This window comes from Martes martes (genome assembly GCF_963455335.1).
Source record: "Martes martes genome assembly, chromosome: 13".
NCBI lineage: Eukaryota > Metazoa > Chordata > Mammalia > Carnivora > Mustelidae > Martes > Martes martes.
The window spans coordinates 58,818,654-58,843,179 of record NC_137901.1 but is presented as its reverse complement, the minus strand read 5'-3'; the positions used below and the strand labels follow the sequence as shown (position 1 = coordinate 58,843,179).

The 24,526-nt window shown below is 48.0% G+C and overlaps 1 protein-coding gene across 1 annotated transcript in view; it reads right to left on the bottom strand.

The window, feature by feature from the left end:
* The window catches only part of APCDD1 (APC down-regulated 1), a 33,057-nt gene extending 8,786 nt beyond the window's left edge, over positions 1-24,271 (bottom strand). The window contains exons 1-3 of the mRNA XM_080821108.1: positions 23,803-24,271; positions 10,687-10,870; positions 7,168-7,699 (exon numbers count right to left, since the gene is read on the bottom strand). Coding sequence (XP_080677234.1) covers positions 7,168-7,699; positions 10,687-10,870; positions 23,803-23,860 — 774 coding nt within the window. The 5' untranslated portion in view covers positions 23,861-24,271. The remainder of the gene's footprint in view (positions 1-7,167; positions 7,700-10,686; positions 10,871-23,802) is intronic.
* Between the last annotated feature and the right edge of the window lie 255 nt (positions 24,272-24,526).

The window sequence follows — 24,526 nt, the reverse complement described above, 5'->3', positions numbered from 1 at the left end:
TTTAATTTTGAAGGAGGAGGGGAGAAAAAAAAGTCCCCATGGAATTAATTTCCTAAAAGGAGATAATCAAACTTATTCAAAAAATGACAATCAACCTTCAACTTCATAAGTGTGTAATGTTCTAAGCAAAGAGTGGGGTTTTGCCCACTCTGCATTCCAATTCCTGTCCAGCGCCCTGGCAACAGGTCAGCTACCCACAGCTTGCACGTCCAGCACAATGAGTCTGAGCAAGTTCAAGTACACCATCCCCTTAGCTTTATAACCTCTCGAAGAGACCACGGGTACACTTTACAGATGAGGCCACCAAGGCACAGAGAGATAGAATAACATGGCCCAGATAAGTTTACAAGCCAAAAGTAGAGTCTGGAACATACTCTGGTCTTGGGGCTTGCTGAGTGCTATCCCCTGACCCCAGGCTGCCCCTCAGGCTGAGAACAGATGTCTATCAAGGACTCTGGTCCCTAGAAAAGGTCTTCTCTGGCCGATGACTGATAGGGATTCTCCAGGCTCTCTCCTGTTCCCTGCCAACATTTATTTCTGGAGAGATGGTTCACCAACAACATTTGCTGACCGTATCCACTTGTTTCCAGCCTCTTCCCTGAACGGAAGAAATTACTTGATATCATCTTGCCGTGAACCGATTAACTAGAGAAGCAGGATGAATAAAACATTTCTTGGGCTAAAAGTTTTGCCCAAGGAGAAGGAGAAATGGGAACAGATGATGGAAACTTCCTTTCACAGAGTTTCCTTCCACGGGATCAAAAACACATTCATGTTTCTCAGGAAGCGACCTGCCAATGACTGAAGCTAAATTTTTTTTTTTTTTTTTTTTACAATAGCAATTCTCCATGCATTTGATTGCATTTCTACTGTAGATATTTCTACACATATAGCCTTCCTGGAGCCTCTCTATTTCACTGGAGAATAATTTCACCAAGCTCTTGGAGGCCAAGACCAGAGTACTCTCCCATGACGTTTGGGGGAGCGTGGCAGACTGATTGCTAGAATGTTGTCACTGACTCTTTAACAGTATGAACAGAGTAGGCAGCAGTCATCGCAAATGATGAAAGCTGACGGCCTTGTGGAAGGGGCCTCTTGGGGTGCATTTCAGATCTGGGGTCGCAGGAATTCATGAACCTGGGCTCATTTTGACCACCTCGATAGGTCACGATGATTCCACTTTCAGGGTGTGAACAGCCATGGTCACGCCTGTTGCGTCTCTCCGACAGCGGCTTTAGGAGCTGGAGGGGGCTGTTAGTAGCCACGAAGGGATGGGCGAGGAAAGGAGAACGGAAGGACATAAGAAGTGTGAGCTGCCAATGTCTCAGGCTTCACATTTGTCTCCTGACCGCTCAGTGAGACAAAAGTTAACCCAACACTGTCCTGGAGTTAAGGGGCACTTGGGGGCAGGGGAGGGGGCTCGCTGGAAGCAACCCTTCATTTTCTAAAAAGAGGTTTTCTAAGAAGTTTAGAAGCTAAGAAGTTAGCTCACAAAGGCCTTTCCAGTTTGCGGAACATTAGGAAATCATCCACAGATAAGTTTGCTTCCACCTTGCCTATATACACACATCATGTACAGACTCAACAGCCAGAAAGGGCCATGAGAAGCCAATTCTTTAAAACAAAGTTCTTCAAGAACGGTTTCGGAAGAAAATTTCTGACTGATGTTTTTACTTGATTGTGTCTTCCACTCCTGTCAATTTAAATTCATTTCAATAGTTAAAGTAGATTCATTGTAATAATGACATTAAATCTACTGTAAATCCAGACCCCCCCCCCCAGGCCCTCTTCCCCTCCTCCACATGCTCTCCCCAGTGCCGAGCCGGCCCCCCTGCACACTACAAGCCTACTTTAGACTGAACGGCTGACTTCCGGCACGCCCGGGGCTCTCACTCTGTCCTCTGGGCTCTCTTGCCTTTTAAGGGATAACTGTTTACCACTTATCCTGTCCCTGACAACAAGTATTTCCTGGTCGGCCAACTCCTTAAATAAAGCAACCTCGCATGTCTGTTTATCTGCTGAAATGCTCTGGAGTCAAGAAATATAACGAACTGTTTCTTCGAGGAAAGTAGACGCCAGCAGCTGTGGGGAACAGAGATCGAAGGCACGATTCTTCATACTTTGGCCCAAATCAAAGGTCCACACAGGCAAGCCTTTCTGAGTCAAGACCCCATCACGCAACCCCCATCGTCAGCTCTGACTTCTCCAACCACGTGCAACATTGGCTGCTCTGTAGTAAACAACCAGCCCTGGGGAGCAGGGCCACACTTTTCTTTAGGATTCCTCCTTGACGTGAGACGGGCTTTTGATTAGGTCACGACTCCTTGAATTCACCAGTCCTCTACCACCTCTTCTGTTCCCTGTCATCTCCACGATCCCCTTTCCTCTCCCTCCAGAGGCAGAAAGAGAAGGCAGGCAAATTCTTCCACAACTACCTTCCCTGGCTCCTCCTGCCGTTAGTCCTGTGATGCCCACTCACCCAGTCCCCCGCCCCAGGAGCCCACCAAGCACTCACCTGAGGAGCCCCTCCCCCACCCCATCCTGTGGCAGAGCCAGCTCCTGGGGCTGGGCAGAAAAGTGCACTGCCCGTGGCCACCTGATCCATGGTGCCTCAGATGTCCCTGATACAGAAAGTCTCACAGTCCATCTGTATTTCTCACAGACTCTGAAAAAGCTCGGAAAGGCCAGCTCCCTCAAAAATGAATGCTCGTTCGCAGTCTAGAGGTTTCTACAGAATTCAAGAGTGAAAGCACAGGAGTATCCCCTACTTCATTTTTAGTGCTCAGCGACTCCTGAAAATACTTCGGTGCCTGTCTTCTCTAGAGGGGCTGTGGACGCGCTGGGGCAGAATATTAGAGATGCATGGCTTGGGGAAGGTTGTCTGGTTTCAGACAACCCCTCTGATTTATGATGCTGTGGCTAAATCAGTGCAGGGTTTTGGAGAAGGACCAATTCCATTTGCTTACAAGTCTGATCCTGAGGCTCTTGGCATTTTCAACAACCCCGGTGATCATTTGCTTTTAATTACTATTTGATTCTACCACTGAAAGAATTCGGCTCTCTCACCCTTCAACTGCACGAAAAGCAGAGGGCGACGACTGCCCTGATGGGAAACTCGGTTGAGGGAAAGCATCTTCTTGGAGGGTTATTTTATGTGGTCTTGATTTTTCCTAGTGAAGAGCGGCCAATTTCATCCTGGAAGAATCCTCCCAGCACACCTGATTCTCTTCAAACACGATGCATTTGCCAAAGGACTCTGAACCTCACAGCAAAGCTGTATAAAGCTTAGAAAAACAAGTTGATTTAAAGTTTCTATTTTTACATGGTGTCCCGTTTCCAGAGGGGCTGAGAAGAGTGGTTTCAAACTCAATTTAGCATTTAAACTAATTTTCAGCCAGGTCTCTATGGACCAGCAATTAGAGGAGGCAAAAAGTTCAAAGAGGCGGGTGGCAGGGGGAAGTGTGGTCTCTCCGGATGCATTCCCAGCCCTCCTCCTTCCCGTTCCCAGTCCCCAGGGGGTGAGGCGACCTGCCACTGGCCAGTGGGTGGGGAGCACCTGGGGCTCTGCCTGCGCTGAGTCCGGAAAGGCACCCATGGTGAAGTCCGCTTCTTCCTTCTCAGAGCTGTCCTGTGGAGGGATCTAAAAACTTCCTGAGGACTCTGCGGCATGCTGCGGGCCAAGATGTTCAATGCCAGGGACAACAAGAGAAGAAGGGGCCCTTTCAGCTCCCAGAGCCATGCAGACCTCACTGGCCTTCGAAGGACGCCCGTGGCCATGCAGGCTGGCTACGGAAGCAGACGGCAGCACACACTGGCCCTGGACGGCCGCCTGGGTCCTCCTCCCAGCCCTGCCACAAGCTCTGACAGTAGCCACAGCTCTCCTCTGAGCTTCAGAGCCCTAGCTTCCAAAAATCTATTTCCCTCTTGCACGGTGACTCTGTTTGGACAATGCAAGATCACGGCACAAAGTGCAAAAGCTACAAAAAAGGCATACAGTGATGAGTTGCAGTCCAACTGTCCCCCAACTGTTCCCTTCCTCAGAGGCAACTGTCATGTTTCTCACGTGCCCTTCCAAAAATACTGCCTCCTTTGTAAGTTTACCTTATTCTTCCATGATTAGTTTCACACGATGGTATCATACTATTCATGCTATTCTAGATGATCTTCTTCTTCTTTTGTTTTGTATTTAACAGTATGCCCAAGGTTCTTTCTATCCTTAAAATTTCTTAAATCAGGGCCTCGGGCCTAGGGTTTAGAGGGTCTCCCTCTTAAGTATCTGGGTCAATGTCTTCACAGTTGCCTTAGTAGGGAGGGGAGGAGAAAATGGGAGGAGATGCTGGTCAATGTCATTGTCATTGTCATCCCTCCAGGAGACACCTGCCCAGAAGAGCTACCTACTCCAGGAGTGGGCAAGACAGGAACTTCGGTGAAGGGTCTTTTCTAGGTGGCAGATAGCATTCTGCACGCTAATCCAGTCGATTCTTCTATTCTTACCACTTTATGGAAAAAAAAAATCAAGGCTCCCAAAGGTCAGATGACACCACCAACACCTCACAGCTGATGGCCACAGGAGAAGTGAACTCCAGGATTGGCTACCATCTCCAAAGTCGGCATTCTTGCCAATTTATCCAGACAGTGTTTTTTTTTTTTAAAATTAAAAAAAAAAAAGCATGTCTCCCACTTTTGTGTTTATAAAAATTCTAAGGTCAGCCTTACAACTATCATCCTTAGTCCTTATGCCAATGGTAATAACTCATGGTCAAGACATTTTTCCTCCAGGAACCACAAGTGTGTGCCTTTGCTCTCCCAACAGACAGGCTCTGTTCAGGGAGTCGACTGACAGCAGGAGAAATGCCTCCTACGGGCCTGGGGAGGGAGTGGGAGAGAATCTTCCAGAGCTGCAAGTCTTAGGAATACTGATTTTACGTATCGAGCCTGCTGACCGGGCAGCCACCGGAAGATCAGAGTGAGGGAACGGACGTAAGAAAAGAAAGGTATTACGGTTCGTCCTTTTTTCTTTTCAGTCCTAAAAAGAGCCTACATGGGTGTCTGCAGTTGAGGAAAAGGAATGTGAACCTGAGTGTGTGCAAAGGACTAATCCAAGGTCAGGTGTGGACGGGAGAGCAGCCAGATGCCAGCCCAGACAGCTCCGGGATGGCACCTGCCTCCTCCCTCAGACTGCCTCCTCCTTACTCAGTTCCCTGCCTCACTGCTCCTGCCTCTTGGCCCTTCGCTGCCTGTTAGTGTCTCTGCTGGAGGGCGAGCAGGCGCAGAAAGGACCGGGCTGGAGCTCCTGGCTGACAGAAAGTTTCTGGATTATCTGTGGGCCATTTTTATTCATGACATTCTTACCTCCCATTACCAGAGATAATTTAAAAGTTGGCTAGACCGGACTCAGAGGAAGCCAAATGTTCAGACGAAGAGCTCCTTTACCCTGCTGCTCTCTCGCACCAGAGATTTCAGTCAAGAGAACTGCTGTACAGCTGCAGTGTTCAGCACCGACTCTGGACCATGGTTCCATCTGGAAGCATCTCAGGATGGATGGGGAGACCAGGAGTCCTGTCAGCCCCTCCCCCAACAGACCATGCCCTTGTCTAGGGGCCACCTATGGCCACTGTCCTCTTGATGCCTTTGTGTGACCCGTGGAATGGGTGCAGCTTCAGCTCCTCGGCTCCCTACCCCTCCTGAGGAGGCCTGGGGCATCCCAGGGCGATACTGGGATGGAGACCGACAAGAAAGGCCATGCTCTCCCTCACTGCCCTGTTCCCCTCTTCCTCCTCAGCGCATCTGGAATCTCGAGGCAGGATACAGGAGCCCTGACTCCCGTTTGGCGCCCAGAGTCATGCCGTGAGCCCAGGGAGGGCTGGGTCTGGGGCCCAGGGCCTCCGGTCTGGCTTCACCCCACACACGGGGACCGTCCCTGGTGAGGCGCATCTAGAGGAAGGAGTCTTGGCCGAGTGGGCTTCCTCAGCAGATTTCCCACAATTAGAATAAAGGCGACTTTCATTACAGGAGCTCACAATAACACAGATAAACAGAAGATAACACCGAGTGGTCTCCGGCAGGAGAAGTACTCTGGGATATCTCTACCAGTCATAAATAAGCTCAAAGGACTAAGAAAAAAAAAAAAGATTAAAAAAATGAATAAACCGTCAAACAAAAGTCAAACGGGGCCCCTCATTTAGAGAGTCCTTGTTGGAGAGAGGATTCCACAGAAGCCAATCCGATGGTGGCAGGGGCGGGGGCGGCCACAGGAGAAATCTCCCTTGACCCCCTCCCTGCCTGGAGCTTCCCCGACTTCTGCGGTGGAAGATGGTGTTACAGGCTGACACGGATCCTGAGCCCAGGGAAAGGAAATGTTTTGTGAATTCCAAATATAATTACTGGACTATCATTCATGAAAAGAACATTATAAGGTTTTAATTGTTTCCTGCCCCACTCGGTCCTCCCCCCAGGGGATCACAGTGACTTTACATTTCACTTAGCTGAATGGAAAGAATGTGGGGTCTAGAGAAGGAGGTCTGGGTTCAAGTTCCAGTGCAGAACCTCACTGCCTGGGTGACACTGGGCAAAAGAGACAAACCCCTGAATCTCCACTACCCCTCCCTTCTGCCTAAGGGGGCAGCCATATCTGCCTCAGGGGGTCGCTGGGAAGACCAGAAGCAGTAGTGGGGGTGGGAGACCATCAGCTCTGCAGCCTACAAGAGCACTGTCCCTATTCCCCTCAACTGCCTCGCCCTCTCCCCCAGGGCGGGGATCACTCCAGCCGTGGCATCTCTCCCAAGTGTGGTTCTAACATCTCCATATTGTCTTTGTGCTTTCCTTTCAGAACCAAAGATGTTTGTGGAGTGTTAGAGCTGAGGAGAGCCTTCAGAATATGCTAGAATCACAACACCAGGGCACCTAGCACACCAACGAGCCCGCTGCCATTACCCACATCATGCAGAAAAGCACAGCACCCCCATGGCAGAGCAAGAGGGTGGCCCAGCTGGGTGTCCTGACTCTGCTGCGGGCCCCTCCCTGGGCAGCCCTCCACAATCTCCCCCGTGATGCAGGTCACCTCGCAGAGGTCCCTATGGACCCCACCGCCATGCCTCCCCGTGGCTCGCTCGTCTTACTTCATAAAGACCTGCCCGTGGGTCCCGAGTGTGGTCGGCTGTGGGGTACCTTGGCGTTCTGCAGGGGGGGCTGGTAACTGGACGGACGGTAGAACGTCCTCTGCGAGGCGTCCGTGTGGATGTCCCCGAGGAAGAGCTCCTCCACCAGGCGGTCCAGGTTGTGCTGCAGGTACTGCTTCTCCACCCGGATCAGCTGCAGCTCGTGCATGGCGAAGTTCACGGCCTTGGTGCACTCGCAGCCGTTCTCTTCCCGCCACAGGTCGTAGGGCACATCCCGTATCCAGGGGCTCCCGGCGGGCACGAAACCCGGGCATGTGCGGTTCACTAGTTGGCTGAGCCTCTCGGCGACAGCCTCCGTGTGGCAGACGACCTGCACGTTGTGCAGCTGGTAGTCGGCCTCGGTGCCCCCGCGGATGATCCAGGAGGCCTGGCGCAGGCGGACCTTGCCCCGGATGACCAGGGTGTAGGTGGGGCTGGTGCATCGGTTGCCGCCATAGTAGAACTGGTAGGCCTTGAAGGTGTTATTGTGGTAGAATCTGTAGGACCTCGTGATGAACTCTGGGCCCGACCTCACTTCACAGCTGCAGGAGGAAAAGGGAGGGAAGACGTTTTCAAGCCCAAAGGTACTGAGGGGCAGATTCGCTATGGTGTCAAGAAACTAGGGTCACAGGCACTGTTCTGTGCCTTCACAGACACCCATGTATTGACTCCTCACAACGACCTAGAGCTAAAGGAGGTATCGTTTCCATTGCACAGTGCAGAAACCAAGGCCTGAGAGATTAGGGAAAGTGCCCCCAGGCCATGTAACCAGGAAAAAAGCCAGACCAGGAATCCAGGCAGTCTGGCTCCAAGCAGTGTTCCTAATCTCTCGACACCACAGTCTTTATTCGTTGTAGGAACAAGCCACCAGAGCCCAAACCTGCTATTCTCACTGCCCCCTGGGGGCCTGACTTCAGAGAAGGGTCCTTCCGGTAGAAAGAGGGAAGAGAGTGGTGCTGGCCTATGAAGGAAGGCTCCTTATGCTAGCTCAAAAAGAGGTGATCCCCTGAACACTTCTGTTTTATGGTCCTTGTCTAGAGCGTGTGGGTGCTGGATGTCTGTCGTTCTGCCATGGAATCTAGTCTGGGGAGAAGTCTCTTAGGGGCAAGTGGAAATTCACCCTTTCATCTCGTGAAAATGAATTTTCCCCCTACTGGGGAAAAGGGTCCATTAGTGAAAGCAAAGCTAACAGAACAGAAGTAAGGGTTCCTTTTGTTTGTGCTGATTGACAAAATGGCAATGACAAAGTGGTTTTCTGCTGTGGCCTTAGATCAATGCTAGGTTCGCTGGCCAGAAATACTTGGACTAGGTCTACAGCACACATATGGCCAGCAGGACCTGATCACTGCCCTGAGGCCCGTTCCTATCACTGCAGCCCAGCCCATACCAGGGAAACGCTGGAGGGCTTCTTCAACATACCCACCACAGAATCCAACCTCTGGAACTCTCCAGTAGATCAGAATCTCAGTCACATCATGACTTACATCCATCAGGTTTGGCCTTATAACTCTGCTCGAGTCTGTGATACATATATATATATATTTACATATATATATTATATATATATAAGATATAATGATATAATATCAGAACTCAGTAATATATACATATATTATATATTACATATATATATTTACTATGCATTATTTATAGAAATTATGGTTTGAGCAGACTCAGCATGGTTTGAGCTTGAAATCCCAAAGACCTGTTATTCTCAAAACCGCTAAACACTTCCATTTTTCAGTTAACACACTGCTGAAAGGTAAATATCACTCCAAGCGGACACCTGCTTCTGGGAAAGGCTGTCGGTGGAAGTCTGGGGTGGGCGCATGCTCAGAAGGCACTCGGTGGAACTCTGAGCCCAGCGTTCTGCAGAGAAGGCATGAGAGGGGCTGCAAAGGTCCTCCCCACTGTGAAGGGGGCCCTGTCCAGCGTGAGCCATAATTGCGGTCTGTTCATAAGGGCCCTGAAGGTGTCACGCTGCCTGGCCTCAGGGCTCAACGTATCTCAAGTCCTCAGGCACTGCACCGGCCTGGCACCCCCTCACCTACGCGTTATCATCTCTAGATGCACCTGTTACAACCATCTTTTAATTGGTCATCCTCCTCTCACTTTTTCTACTACCCATTTGCCACACTGTAGCCAGAGTGCCTCATGTGAAAGCTGGATCGTGTCTTAAGCATGGTCCTTGCTGCGAACTCCTCAATGACCGTCCAGTTCTAACCCCAATCTGGCCAGATCTGCTCTGGAGTTGTCCCCGCCCTCCCTGGCAGCCTCATCTGGAGCTGCCCTGCCTCACCGCCCCCACCCCAGTCCCTCCACTGGGGTTTACCACTCCCCTGCTACAAGGACTCCTGGTCAGTTGCTTCTCCAACCCAGTCTTTGCTAGTTCTTCCAGATGGAAAGCTCTTCCCTGGGTCTTTGCACAGCTAAGGACATCCCAGCTCAAGTGTCCTTTCCTCTGGTAGCCTTTCCTGACCCCACCCCGGTCCTAAAATAAGGCCCCTGGTATCCTCCTTTAGCACCTGTTGTTTTTTTCCCTCTTCATAGTACTTCTTTGTATGTTTATTTGTAAAATTCCTGAAGACAGGGATCGTGTCTTGTTTTGTTCACTGCTAGATACACAAAATCTAGAATGGTGCTGGGCACACCGTAAATATTTGTACACTCAATAAATAGCTGTTTGAATAAGATGATAAATTCTTTAAAAGTACATCACATTAAGATTGTGCAAATATGTATCATGCGGTTATTTTAAGAAACCCCCTCTTTAGGGGGGGAAAAAAAACCACCTCTGGGTCTTCATCATCTTATAAAAATTCCTTTTTTTTCTCTTCTCTGTGTATATTTGATCCCTCCCCAGGGTACCGGGAGGCTGCAAGGGAGAAGTGATCAGATCCCAGAGTGAGCCTTGTTAATTCTCAACAATTTAATGGGTAGGGGAAAAACTGCAGGTCTGCCTCTAGGCTATTTTTAAAAGCTCTAATGGAAGATAAGCCAGAGCTCAAACTGGGATAAATCTCAGCTCTGTAGCCTGGGAGAGTCCAAGAGCTACGCCCTGGCTGGTAGAGGTAGCCTGAGTACCTCTCCACCTACTCTTAGAACCCTGAAGCCATATATTAAATTACCAGAATATGGCTCGAATATTTAGACCCTCAGAGGCTTGCAAGTCATGTTTCAGGATTGGTGAAACACAGACTCCTAATTTCACTTGCTAATGGTTTCTTTTCATACAGAAGAGTTCGGTAAACAAGGACCCATTCACTCGCAGCCTGTGGTTAACAGTGGTAAGCATCATCTCTGCTTTGGCTAACATTTCTAAAGTCCTGAGCTCCGTGCTTTATCCACTGGAGTCTCAAAGTGTTGCTTGGTTTTTAGTTAGAACTTAGATAACACGTGCACCATTGCAGATAGGATACAGTCTCTGGGCATCTGAGAAGCCCTGAGAAAGGCCTTCCACAGACGTGTGCTCTCTGGTCCACCCCCACCCTCCACCTTCCCCACCTTGGTCCAGCCCCGACCCTCTTACCCAGTGGACACCCAGTGGCCCTCGATCGCTGGCGGCATCTGCACGGTGATCCTGGCGCCATTGTGGAGATGTTTGAGCATGTGATGGCACTGTGATTCCTTGAAAGCCCTCCAGGCACTTTTCTCTAAGGACCTGGGATGGGATCTGCTGTCTGGATGAAGGAGGGCAGAGCCCTCTCCCAGCCCTGAAAAAAAAGTGGAAGTTGCTGAAGGGAGAGCTCGCAGCACACAGGAGTCAGGCTGAGAAACGGCAAGTACGTCGCTGCAAATGGCGGGGGCGCCTGGGTGGCTCAGCTGGCTAAGTGTCTGCCTTTCACTCAGGTCATGATCTCAGGCTACTCGCTCAGCCTCTCCCCTCTGCTCCTGCTCTTTCTCTGTATCTCTCTCTCAAATAAATAAATAAAATCTTTTAAAAAATGATTTAAAAAGAAATCACTGCAAGTAGGAAATGCACTCCTACCCCACCAGGTTTATCACTGCCTCTGCTCTCCTGGAGTTCACATCTCAAAGGGGGATGTATTTCCCAGGTGGGAAAGCCAGGAAAAGCGAGGCCCAGGGAGACAATGCAGACTCCTGGGAGATCTCTTGGCTAGTTCTCGGCAAAGCCTGAGCTCAAACCTGGGCCTCTCTGCAACGGCACATAAAATGGTGCATCTAAGGGAGCAGCTTACAGTGCAGACAAATGAATGTAACAGGGGCTGAAGAGAGAAATGAGTATGTCCAAAGCCACCCAATGGAGGCGTAAGAAAGGGGTCGGCAGGAAGGCAGGTCTTGTGCGGTGACACATTAAGGTGAGGAGAGGCAGGAGCGTGGAGACCAGCCTCTGTGGAAGGGGAATTCTGATGGAGCGGAGAAAGGCCCAGGAATAACTCAGAGGGCTCCTAACTGACATCTGTTGCCTGGGTCGGCTCCCGGCGGCTCCCCTCAAGCCGGGCATCTTCCGGTTCTATCTCTGGATGGACACCTTCTACAGGGCTGCCCATCAGTGGGGCATAATTCATATACCCCCCTTCAGTATGAGACATGGGGGACATTTTTCCCCAATTACCTTCCCACTCCAGCCCCTCACACCCATAAAGGCAGTGCTAATACAGGGTTCTAAATTAAGAATAACTCCAAGAAGACTACATATTTTTATTTTCCACAGGTAAAGGAATATTCTGACTCAGTTCATCTTCAGTATAAGCAGTTTAGGTTGGCAGACACTTAAAGGAATGCAAAATAACCACCAGCCCCTTTGCAGAGGAACGCAGAGCCAGCTGAGTTATAATCTGAAAGCCTACTCTCCCTTTCTGTCTCAAAGGAAATTGACTGACTTCTGCTGTCAATTACTCCTGAAGTAATTAACACATTAATAGGTCTTTACTGTAAACCTACTAAGTATTCAGCACCTTGTTAACCAAAAAAGAAAAAAAGACCCAAAACAAAAAGCCCCTGACAAATAGACAAAAGCAAAATAAAAATGTACACAAAATAAATAAAATGCACCCCTCAGAACTGTACTGGGAAAAGGCAATTCTATACTTTGTAATCAACACCTAAATAACTTCATAGAGAAACCAGGGCTTGAGGGGGGATTGTTTAAAAATGAAAAGTTAAGACCCAGAACGTGGTGACTCAGAGCAACAGGGTGAAAATCTACAGGAGAAACGCAGACCACATGCTGATAACATTCAGATATTTAGAAAATATTCAGATATTGGCCATAACTGAGAGGGCTGAACTAATCTTCTGTTGGAAGTCTTTGGTACTGAGAAGACACGTGGGAACTCTGGGCTCTTCCTCTGAGCAAAATGCTGGCCTTGGACTAGAGCAGTGACTTTGAATTATTCCCATGGATCTTAAGTGAAGCAAAAGGCAACGAATGAGGGAGACACCCATGAGTATGATTCAACTAATTTAAAAAGAGTGAAAAGAGATTCGAAATGAGAGGACAGTGCTGCGTTCCAATGAAATGCAACCTCATCACCAACCCTGCTTAGCCCAACCCGGTGATTCGGACCCCAGCAAGAATACGTGAAAAACATTAAAACCCTGAAATCCACGTCTGGCGGTGTCGGTGCTCATGGGCTCCTGGAGGTTCAAAGAGGCCCTTCCTACCGGTGGCCCCTGCTTGCACGGAGGACGGCAGAATGACATTTCTGGGAGTTCTCTCCCCAACCCTCTGAGGCTGTGTGCACGACGGGAACAGGTGTGCATAACTACACCATTCGTCTTTTTCCGTCTGCCGCGCTGGCCTCTTTTCAAAATACAGTTCACCCTTGAACACCATGTTCTACGTGCTATATACTGTATTCTTACAGTAAAGTAAGCTAGAGAAAAGAAAGTGTTACCAAGAACAGAAAACATACATACAGTACTGTATTGTCTTTATTGAAAAAAAAAGCCACATGTAAATGGACCCACGCAAGTCAAAGCTGTGTTGTTCAAGGGCCAACTGCACATGCATTTTATTAGTGCCTGCCCTGCCATGTAGTAGGCACCCGGACCCTTTGGCTGCCTGGCTGTGGCACGAGAAATTCAGGGTGAGAAGGCCAAGAAATTCAGGGGTGAACTGTTAGCTGTTAACTGTTAGCAATCCCACCATGGACATCTGTCGATACTGCGATTTCTTTCTTTTATTTTTTTAAAGATTTTATTTATTTATTTGATAGACAGAGATCAGTAGGCAGAGAGGCAGGCAGAGAGAGAGAGGGGGAAGCAGGCTCCCCGCTGCGTAGGGAGCCTGATGCAGAGCTCAATTCCAGGACCCGGAGATCATGACCTGAGCCGAAGGCAGAGGCTTAACCCACTGAGCCACCCAGGCGCCCCGATACTGTGATCTCTGACTGAGTATTATCACAGTTCTCATGTTTTCACCCCCATTTGTCTGAGACCTCTGCTGATCTCTCAGTTGGCTTTGAACTAGAGGAGGGAGAGGGGGCTACTACGGACCTCTACTGATCCCAAGAGTTGTAATTATCTTGAAGATGGGAAGGAGTTCCTGAATTCCCCGTTAGGCAAGAAATGAAGAATACGACAGCTCGCTGTCTGGTGGCTCAACTGTCTGTGTGATCAATTACGATGTGGCTAACTTAAAACAGATTTGAATTCAAGTTATGAAACACTGGGAGCTGGGGAAGATGCTGCTTTAAATGGGACACCGAGTGTGCGGTAAAGAGCCATCATCATCTCCCTATCGACCATATTATGTTCTAAAAATTGATTTGTAACAATTAACACCCTGCAACTGCTTTCCCGTAAAGATGATAAAAGCTGGAAGGAGAGTGGATATGGGCGAAGATTCCAGAGCTGGGCTGCCTGAGTCTGAAACTAGATCTGCCACTTAAAGAATTTCCCTGAATCCAAGACTTCAAGGATTATTAAGATGCATTATTATTTTACAACCAGTGACAAAAACACTTGCCGTTCAATGATGTCTGCACCAGGGTCCTGAAATCCCCCTGAATCCTGCACAGCAGCACCCTACTTCTCTGACATTGCTCTGTTCAGAGAGATCTGACAACATTTCTTGCCTTCCGTTGCAACGCTTCATGTGTGACAGGTAATGGGTTTGCTTTGCACATATCTCAACAGCAAAACAGGAACAGGGCCTCATGTTTTGGTGGGTATCTTCCTTTCTACGTAATTGGAGGTTGCAATGTAAGTATCTGCCTCACTGAGGTCAAACTTGCCCCCCACTGCTCTGCTCCAAGGCCACGCTGGTTCTGAAGGGTGAAATTTATTAAGTGACTTATGGAGAAAATAGCCAAGCACGCGTGATTCAGACATCGACTCTATTTTCAAAACTGACCTATTTGCAATTAGTCCATAGATGGGGAGTAACTAGGGGCCACGTAAAGGAAGTGATGTGATGACAGGGTGAGCTGCTGTGTCCAGATTCACACAGGCCAAGCCTGCAGCACCCCGCCCGTGACTGCTGCCTGGAAGCTAACATGGACTGGGACCCCCATCAACCCGCAGATGCACTTCCACCGCAGAGATCTTAAAATAGGAAAAAAAAAAAAAAAGTGGGTCTTCCAATCAATGAAACACACCATTAGCGTGGTTACCTGAAACAAACAACTTAACCTCCAAGCTTCCGTCTACTCATCTGTGAAGAGGGGATAACATTACCCGTCTCTCAGGGTTGGTTTCAGGATTTCCTGAGACTGTCTTCCTGAGCGCAGACATAGTTCTCATGAAATGTGTTATTATTTTCCATAATGATTAGGCTTTTAGACCACCCTCAAAAAGTCCTTCCTAACTAACAGCAGAGTTAAAATAACGGTAAAAGTCAGCCACAGCCAGGCTCCCTCCGAGTGCTGAGGAGGCCAGAGAGCTCAGAGTAAAAAAAAGACACAGGGCGCCGTGACCAAGTTAACTGGTGACCCCCGAGCAGAAGAGGCAGGACCCAAAGTGCCAGGCTCTGTGGCTCAGTTTAACAAATACCTATTCACTCTTTGTATATTTTAGGAGCCGGAAGCATGAAGAAGAATGAAGATAAGTTTTTTCCGACCTTGAGGCTCTCAAGGGCTCATTGGCCTGAATGTCAAAGAACAAGGGTGGGGATGATGAAGGGGGTTTCTGGGAAGGAAGCTGGGAGTTCAAAGACAGAGGAAGAGGGAGGGGTGGTCAGAATATGCATGGGTCGTTCATAAGGCCAGTCACAAAGGAAGGGAGCTACAGGGATGCTTTTTAACCAGGGGTGGTAAGAAATAAAATCCCAGAACCACCAATACGCTGATCATTCGAAAGCAGGCACAAGAGCATATGTCACTTGGGTTTCTAGGGACAACTCTGTACTTGGCCATTGCTCTTATGGTCACAGACCAAAGGTCACAGACACAGCAAGACTGTCAGTGCAGAAAAGCAGCAGCATGAACAGCCGGGTGGAATTCTACAGTTAGCATAGCTCTTCAGCATACAGTGAGTTAGGGTTCATACTTGAGGCTGATACTGTACTTTTAAGGTAGAAAAAAATGGGATTGGTTCCCTTTCTATCTTTGCCCTTCCAGTACCCATCACCTTGGTGGGAACAAAATTAAATGGGTCATGTGAAAGCCGGGGCTGCTGTACAGTCAGAGAAACTTGTCTCTTAGGTCTACAGTCAACTGCCAAGAGTGGTCTCCAATATTTATTTAGTTTTTCTGGCATGGAAACTCTGGTTGGCCTTCTCATGAGTGCTACTTCTATGAAATGCCTTTTAGAATTAAAAGGCCATTTGAAGCACCAAGTCTAGCTGCAGGAGAGGTCAAGGTTAACAGCTTTCCTTATCCCCCAGACTTCCATCTTAGGATCGCCCATGGAGTGCCATCCAAGGACTTCTGGTCAACCCAGGGACCCTGGTGTTCACTGTGTCACTCAGAATAGGTCAATTCCAGTTTGGGACTGAAACTAGCAACTCATTCATTCTAACCATCAGAAAGGTTCTGAAGGGTCAGGCTCTGTTCTAGACATGGAAGCTGTAAACATTATGGCCTGAGGGAGTCTCAGTTGGACCAGAAACCAGACCCCAAGTGGGCTTGTAGAGGGACTCGTAGGACAGAGAGAACAGGCTCTGAATTCATCCTTGAAAGGTTCGTAGAAGGGCAACCTTGCCTTGAATGCTGAATGGAAATGGTTTGGTCAGAGTATACAGCATATCCAAATATAAAGAGGTGGACAGAAGGGGTTCACGTAGGAGGAACTGGGGCTGAGCTCAGGGAGCGGGCACCATGGTGTGGCCCACAACAGAGGAGCAGAAGAAGAAAAGCAGGCCCATGATCAAGAGTGCCACATAGCAGACAGAGCGTGCACTTCACTGGAAAGGTGAAGAGAAACCACGAAAGATGTTACCAGTGTACTAGCACAACAGGAATTCCATTTTGGGAAGATCACTTTTCCCAATTTCGGAGGGATGGGAAACAGATGGGAAACAGGAAGCTCCATTCTAAAGCTTCTATGATGATGGCTCAGCGTATCATTTTTGCCTGAATAAATGAGAAAGAGAAGAGATGGGAAGCACTCTGGACAAACAGCCGTAAATCTCTTTCGTAGTCTCTTGAGTTTTTTGTCCTGACCATCTTTTGCATGTTTTGGAGAAGGTATATAAGAAAGGAAAGAGGAGGGAAGGGAGGGAGAGAGAAAAGTAGGAATGAATACTAATTTAACACTGCATCGACAAAGACTTGTGCAAAATATTTTTATGTCCTACGTGTCCTAATTTAAACGTCCTATATGTCCTAATTTTAAATTATGTAAATCTGTCATCCTGGTACTTAGCAATGCAGTACTCAGGGGTGGCAACTATTAGAATAGCTGCTGTCTATTATTTATAATAAATCTGTTTGTTATATATAATAACTTTTTAAAACCCTCATTTAATTGGACTACCTATGTAACTGAAAGTGTGGCTAATCACAAGAGGTGGTTGTTGAAAATTCTGCCATTTTATGTTGAATGCAGTTGACATTTGTGGTCATTCTTTGATGATTCAGGTTCTCAAAGTGACTCAAGGTCATTATGAGGAACATCAGTGCCGGATACAAAGAGATGCTGGACCAAACAGGTAACAACCCTGTTTAAGCCATGAAGTAGTTTTTTTCTTTTTTCTTTTTTTTCTTATAAGACCAGAGTGACGAAGTCTGTGTGGGGGAAGTGCAGGCACAAATCATGTCAACATTTGGTTCAACTGAGGATTCTAGATATTTTGGTTAACTGAGAAGATAAGTTAATTGGGTTCTTTTATTAAGATTTTGCTTAATAAGGGAAAAAAATACCTCAAAGGATTAAAAAACAACCACCATCCAGTAAGAAAGTGACTGTGAATTTGGTCTTCAAGGTGGCTTTGGGCAGATCATCCCATATGTGCCTATTACTTGGATAAAAGTAAAAATTATAACAATGATAATAATAAGTAAAGTTTGTGTGACAATGAACAATTTGCTTTATGCACAGTCTATCTCATTCTCAAATGCCAGTTACTACCTAGGTATAGAAAGTTAGAAGCAGAGAACCACTCTTAAATGTGCAGTATTCTATAAATTGCCAGTCCATGACACAGACTAAGCGGGAAGCTCTCCATAGCCCTGTTCCCTGTCCAGCAGAGCTCTCAATCAGGAAAAGGACTTCCCCATAAAATGGTCTCCAACACTGGGGGTCCCAGGCTCAGATAAAATTATGATGACAAGTGAGTATTTCTTTCAAGTAAGTGTGGGAAAGAATAGTAGACTCTGGAAGGAAATTATTCACCTATTGAAAAAAAAAAATTCCTGAAGGCTTTAGGGTATTATTTTACAGGTTACCACTTCTAGAGAACTAAACGAGATCCCGGAGCTCGGGAAGGCTGACTCACATGCCTGCATGTGTGTGCGTGTGCGTGCACGAGTGATTTACTCCCAGGGAATAAATCATTCTGTAACAGTAATCCAAAATGACTGCAGAAGGACCTCAAGCACTATCATAATTGTCATAGTCTACTGTTCAGAGACTGAAAACTCTCAGGGACATCGATAAAAAGCCCTAGATTGCCCGAAATGAAAGGAAGCATAGGGTTGACCATTTAGGCAGAGACTGACACCCCAAATACAAAGCCCGTGTGACCAGGTGACCGTTGACACCACTGAAGTCACCAGTTTGCATTCAGAAAGCAGTCCTTAGCATAGCTGTCAAAGGGAATGAATATATTACGTTTGCTGTGGTCATCCCCAGCAAAGCTTGTTCCTAAATCCAGGGTGTTTTCAGAAAGTAGCCAGTCCAGGGACAGGGAGGGACTTAACAGAAGAGTGAAAGATGGGGGAACAGGGGACCGGTGAGCAGTGACTACTTGAATGTTTGAAAGTCAACATTCATTCATCAAATAGCTGAATACATGTGAGGTTCTCTCACACGCATGGGCCATTGTTTTTAAATGAAAGGAAACGTGAAATAGAAGGAAAATATACCCCATGTCCAAATCCCCAATTTTTCAATAACATTTTTAAAAATTTGAATTATTTAGATATATTCCACCTGCCAATCAAGACAGAGAAGCAAAAGCGCCACACTATTTTATGTGTAATAAAATGTAAAATTAGTAGGGAAGGAAATGATTTTCAAGCATACTTGGGAATTGAACTAATCTTTGATCAGGACAGTCTCTATAACATGTAGTACAATCCTTGAAAGAAACGTTTTAAAGACTAAATAAGCATATGGAAAAATATTAACAATGGTTGTCTCCAAGGAGGGGGTTCTGAGTGACTCTTTTCTCTTTCACTTTGCATGTCTCTGTTCTAAATAATGTGACATGTATCATTTGGATAATCAGAGTGAGAAAGTATTCTCAAGTTAGAACTGGTGGGATATGTAAAAACCCAAAGCAGATAAAATGTGACTGATTAGATTAAATGCAGGTAATTACTTAGCCATGAAATTGCCCTGCCCAATTAAATAAGCAGTCATTACTGTAAATGTATGCTTTACCACAGATTCTGCGAGATAAACTCCAGCGCAGCTTTACATGCTGTTGGAATAAAAGCCTGTATGTGTTGCTGACAAACTGGATTTTACTACCATGTGGGTAGGTATGCCTACCAAGCTCTTATTTTTATTTCCAAATTGTTTTTTGAGATAAAAGCTGAAAGAACTGCTCTTGCCAATCTTTAAACCTTTTTATCTAAAACAATTTTCCCTTTATGAGAAATATAATAAAGTCAAGATTTCAAATTCCTGGCTCCATTCAACCGTAGCTGCAAATGAGGTAATTGTCTATGTCATTTTCTTCTAATGCCACAGTCCCCAGGCTAGACACTGGGGTTGACATCCTGTGTCAATTGCACAATTTGCATGTTGCATCTGTAGCTGACTGCTGCTGCCGCACTGTGCTCTTCAGCACAGTTGTGCGCATGTGCAGGCGTGCATGGTGTGTGTGTGTGTGTGTGTGTGTGTGTGTGCACGCAAGCACGCATGCATGGTGTGCGTGGTGTGTGTGTGTGTGCGTGCGCAAGCACGCATGCATGGTGTGCGTGGTGTGTGTGTGTGTGTGTGTGTGTGTGTGCGTGCGCAAGCACGCATACACGGTGTGCGTGGGGTATATGTAGGTTTGGGGCAGTTTGGTGGGATTCTCAGCAAGGAAAGTACTACAGAGCATGCCATTCTCCCAGCTCTGGAGCCTTGCAACAAGCTTTCCTTCCTCACCCCTCAATACTCTTTGGGGCTCTGCAGGAAAGGGAGTATGGGCCTCCTCACAGCTCCTGTCCCTGGCACACAGTGGTACCTGGCACACAGTTGGGCCTCATAAATGTACTTGCTGAATGAATGAAACTGGAAAACCCTCACAGAACAGAACACCCTTAATAATTTTAGGGTGTTCCCCTATCATTTCTCTGACCTTGATACCCATCCCATAACATCCCAGAATAATTCTATTCCCAAATCAGAGCTACACAAGGACCCGAACACATACAATCTTGACACAGTAAGAAGGCATTCGTGGGCAATGATGGCAGGGTCTTCATTTCAAAGCCACACGCGGGGGTCTATCAAAGACACATCCTGCTGTGTGAGCTTTCAGCAGATGTATACAATCACTAACCTAGCTTTTCATGTTTCGAGTCTTAAACGTTTTATGCTTCACTTTAATTGATTATATCAAGTTGTCATCAGTCTGTCCCTAAACACTATGTAATTACACAGTCATATCATCCACTTAAGGTTTAGTTCTCTTCTTGTTTGGGGAGAAAAAGAACGAACATTGTTATTTACAGATCTGCCTAGCTGCGTGTTTGAAGCAAGTCAATTGATTTCACAAGAGAATATTTAACATCTAAGACCCTCGCCCCTTGATACGTACCACTGAGTCAGATTTCTTCTCAAGATTTCATTTTATGACCAAGGGGGAGAGAGTGCAGGAAACACAGTGTTTTCTTGGTTACAAAAACTGTCTTCTTTAGTAAAACAGTATTTCAAAGATTCTTATTTTACCCTATTTAAGTGTTTTGGCCAATTTTGTTGGGTAAGCTCACATTTGGAAATTTAGTTTTTCTTTCTTTTTTTTTTCCCATTTTTCTAGAATTCCTTGGATGAAAGGGAATAGCTCAAAAGTGCCTTCACCTTTCAGAAAAGTCAACGAATGCTACACAAGTAAACGGCATGGGGGGTAGAACATCTCCCCCGACATCAGTTCCAAAACTTAAAATCAAATATTTCCATTAGCAAGGGGAGTCTGCACTTCGCTGTGCATTAAAGCACCACTTATTCTGGAATACCTCGTGCTAATCTGTGTTTCTGGAGCCGGATGATTTTTGTGGCTTTTCATCTAAGCAAGGGAAACAGTGATAACGGACGTCTTCCAGCTGCATACCTCCGTGACATTCAATAGGTTTTATTTGGATTAAGAAATTCAATTGTTTTCAGAAGTGGAAGGAGAGGAAAGTAAAACTGACGTGTATACTTTTATGCCATTAGATTTTGAACTTGAGTCCTGCTCTACATTTACAGTTTAAAAAACAGCAAAAACAAACAACAGGCTCCAAGTCTGGCCAGAGCCTAATTTACTCACCAGTAGGACATAGGGGTGATTTATGACTTGCAATGAGTTGAAATAAAAGTAACCAACAAACTGAGCAAAGACTGGAGGCCAAACATCATAGTTTTTCTATGTCATCCTTACACAGAATCTTCCTGAAGGCCTCGTGTACTTTTTAATCTTATTAATGTGACTTGCTAGTGTAACTATCTATAAATGATGTCTGAAACTAAAAGTTTGTCACAAATACACTTTTGACCCCAGGAAATCTGTTGTTACCTAACAATTGCTACCATAAACAGACAAATAATGTCCTAGGGTTAGTAAAATAAGATACCTAGGTATCAGGAAAAAACCATTAAGCCATTCTAAGAAGATTTCAGGTAATTTCCTTCAACTCATAACTATTAAAATATACAATCAAGCTCACCTGTCGCTACAGAATTTTTAAATGCTCGTAAAACCTCCTATAGAGTAGGACACATTCATCAAGCCATTCACTAGGGTTAAGACGATCAATACCCATTTTCAGTTAAAATTACATGAATCGGGAAAAATCAGGAGGAAAAGGAGAATACTCAATCGTTTCCTGGTGCTTTACATCATCCTAACGAATTATGACAGCCTTTCTTAAATCCCAAGGATTTATACGTTGAACCACCATTCCATCTGTTTATTTTTTGTGCTAGAGTCCAACACTCCCTGCCAGATCCAAGGGGATCTGTGAGCAACTACAGCATGAATAATTTTGCCATTGCAGATTCACTTTGAAATTGGGTCATTTTTTTTCAGGGTGTCCATGTCATCCAGTTAGAATTTGCAAACGCCTTTTTTCTCTTATATCCTCTTCATCACCATGCACAGGGTCTGACGTGCCCCACCCCCCCACTTGGGTTAGAGTGCAGACTGACCCCTTCCTTCCTCATCACAAGGTTCTCCTTCTAGCACAACCGGGTCAATCTCTAATCTCAAGAAGTTCAGGCCAACACAGACTCAAATTGGGAGATTTGGGGCTACACTCACAAGGATATACTGGGGCTTTTATTACTAACTATTAGTTACCATTCCAGCTTACACTAGCGGGCAGGGTAGGAAGTATAATTACAACACCCATCTCTGAAAGGAGGGAGAAAGCGTTCAGAATTAGCCGGTCCACGATGCACATGAGGACCACTTCTGTACTTCAAAATGCAAAAAAAATTCCGTTTATGCCCAATTTTCAAGTAATTTCTCATGTTAAAGTCATTTGACCATCCGGCCATTTTTGTTTGCAGATATTACAACAGATTTTTTTTTAGGGGGACAATTTTCTCTGTTTCATCTCTCTCACTCTCTTTCTTCTGGTGTGTGTGGCAGCTGCTGTTTGATCTGTTCATTGGCTCTGATTTGTTTCATGTTTCAGCCAAAGATTAAAACTGCTCTGTAATTCTAAGCAGATGGGCCTAGGAGTGCAACCTATAATTATACCTTCTCTCTTTGGCCCTGGAACTGCAAGCCTTCCATCCTGACTTTTAAAGTCTGGGATCACTGGGGCTCGGCAGACACACCTTGGCAATCAGGCAGATCTGGCCCCACTGGACACCTTAGCAGGGCCTGGAGCTGTCTGCCCTGAAGCAGGACTACAAAGCAAAGAGCCACTTCCATAGCTCCAGGATTCACTGGCTCCTGCCTTTCTAGATCACGCAGGGTGGGGGGTTGCAGGGCGGTGGGATGGGGGTCACAGTCTGGTCTGGGTGCTAGCTACAAGTGCATCCATGCATTCCGAAGCTGCACGGAGAGAAACTGACTGTCCTTGAGGGTGCTCATCTGACCTGCAGATGAGCTCGGTTGGGGAGGCTTGGTGGTGTGGAGGAAGGAGAGCCTTGCTCCGGGTGGAGACGCTCCCTGAAATGTCAGGTGGCCACCATTAGGGAAAGTTCACTCAGACTTCTCAATCAGCACAACGTGTTCTGCCACCGCCTGCAGCGAGGATCAACACCAATCTCCCACAAAATCAGCCTTATTTTTTTCAGTGCAATTCCTGGAACTCTTTGAAAGAGCTGATGTTCTCCGGCTAAGGGTTTACTGGAGCCCCCGAGGAAATGGGGCCCATGAGGCGCAGAAACAAAACCATCAAACAAGAGTCTGAAGGCAAACAAGGTGTCCGGGGCCGGAGAACCTTCGGAGACCGGTTTTCATGATTACACCTTGGCTGGTCAGAGTCCCCTGCTCCTGGAGACTGCACCCAGTCCACTTGGGGGAGAGCCCCACCACCACACCTTCAGCAAACACTAGTCCTCTCCGCGGGCACAGAGAAACGCGCGCGGGCGGCTTTCCCCCTTAAATGACCACGGTTTCGCTTTCCAGCCCCACAAAAGCTCGCACCACATCAAGAGCCCCTCTGGCAGGCACTCTTGACACTTTGGAGACGGGGTGGCCAAGCCCACGATTTCATGACAGTCCGCACTCTAAAACTCCAAGAGCGCATAAAAGTTTTCCCTGGAACTTGATGCAATCCATTCAGGAGCTAAAAGGGGTCTGTGAGCTCCGCACCCTTCCAGAAAGGAAGCTCCAGCCGCAAACCAGCTCCGGGAGCCGCCGGGGGACCCGCGAGCCCCCTCTCCCGGGAGGCGGGCAGGGGGAGCGGCGGTCGCCCGCGCAGGAACTCACCGTGAAGCAGGAGGGCCGGGAACAGGTACGCGAGCAGGAGGCGGCACAGACCGGACATCTCCAGTCCTCCTCCGGGACCGCCCGAGCCGCCCGCCGTCCAGGGACGCCGCTCCCCGGGAACGGCCGCGGCGCCGCGCGCGCTCTGTCCCCCCGCCTCCAGCCCGGAGGACGCGACGAGGCGGCGGCGCCCAGCAAGGCGAGCACGGCGGCGCGGGGACACGGGCGGCCGGCCCAGGCCCCGCGCGTCAGGCGGCAGCGGCGCGCCCCATGCCCGGAGGGCGCGGCGCGGCGCGGGGGCTGCGGGGCGCGCGCTCTCTGGGCGCCGTCTGGGCCCCGCGCGCCCGGCCCGGTCCTGTCCCCGCTACCGGCCTCCAGGCACCCGGGCCCTCTGAGTCCCTCCCCGGCCGCTGCCGCCGCCACCACCGCAGCGCGCGCCGCTCCGAGCTGCACTGGCCGCCACCACCGCCGCAGCTGCAGCGTCTCTTCATATTTCCCGAGCGCCGCCGGCGGGACGGCCGGGCCGCGGGCCGGGGGAGGGGCCGGGGGAGGAGTCGGGGAGGAGTCGGGGCGGCACCGCCGGGCCACCGCCTCCCGGGCCGCCGCCGGGGGGCCGGGGGCCGGGGGCGCGGAGACTTGAAAGGGCGCGTGGGGCACCGCCTCTCCCGCCTCCTTCTCCAGCCTCCTCTCCCGCCCTCCTCCTCTCCAGCCCCTTCTCCTCCTCCCG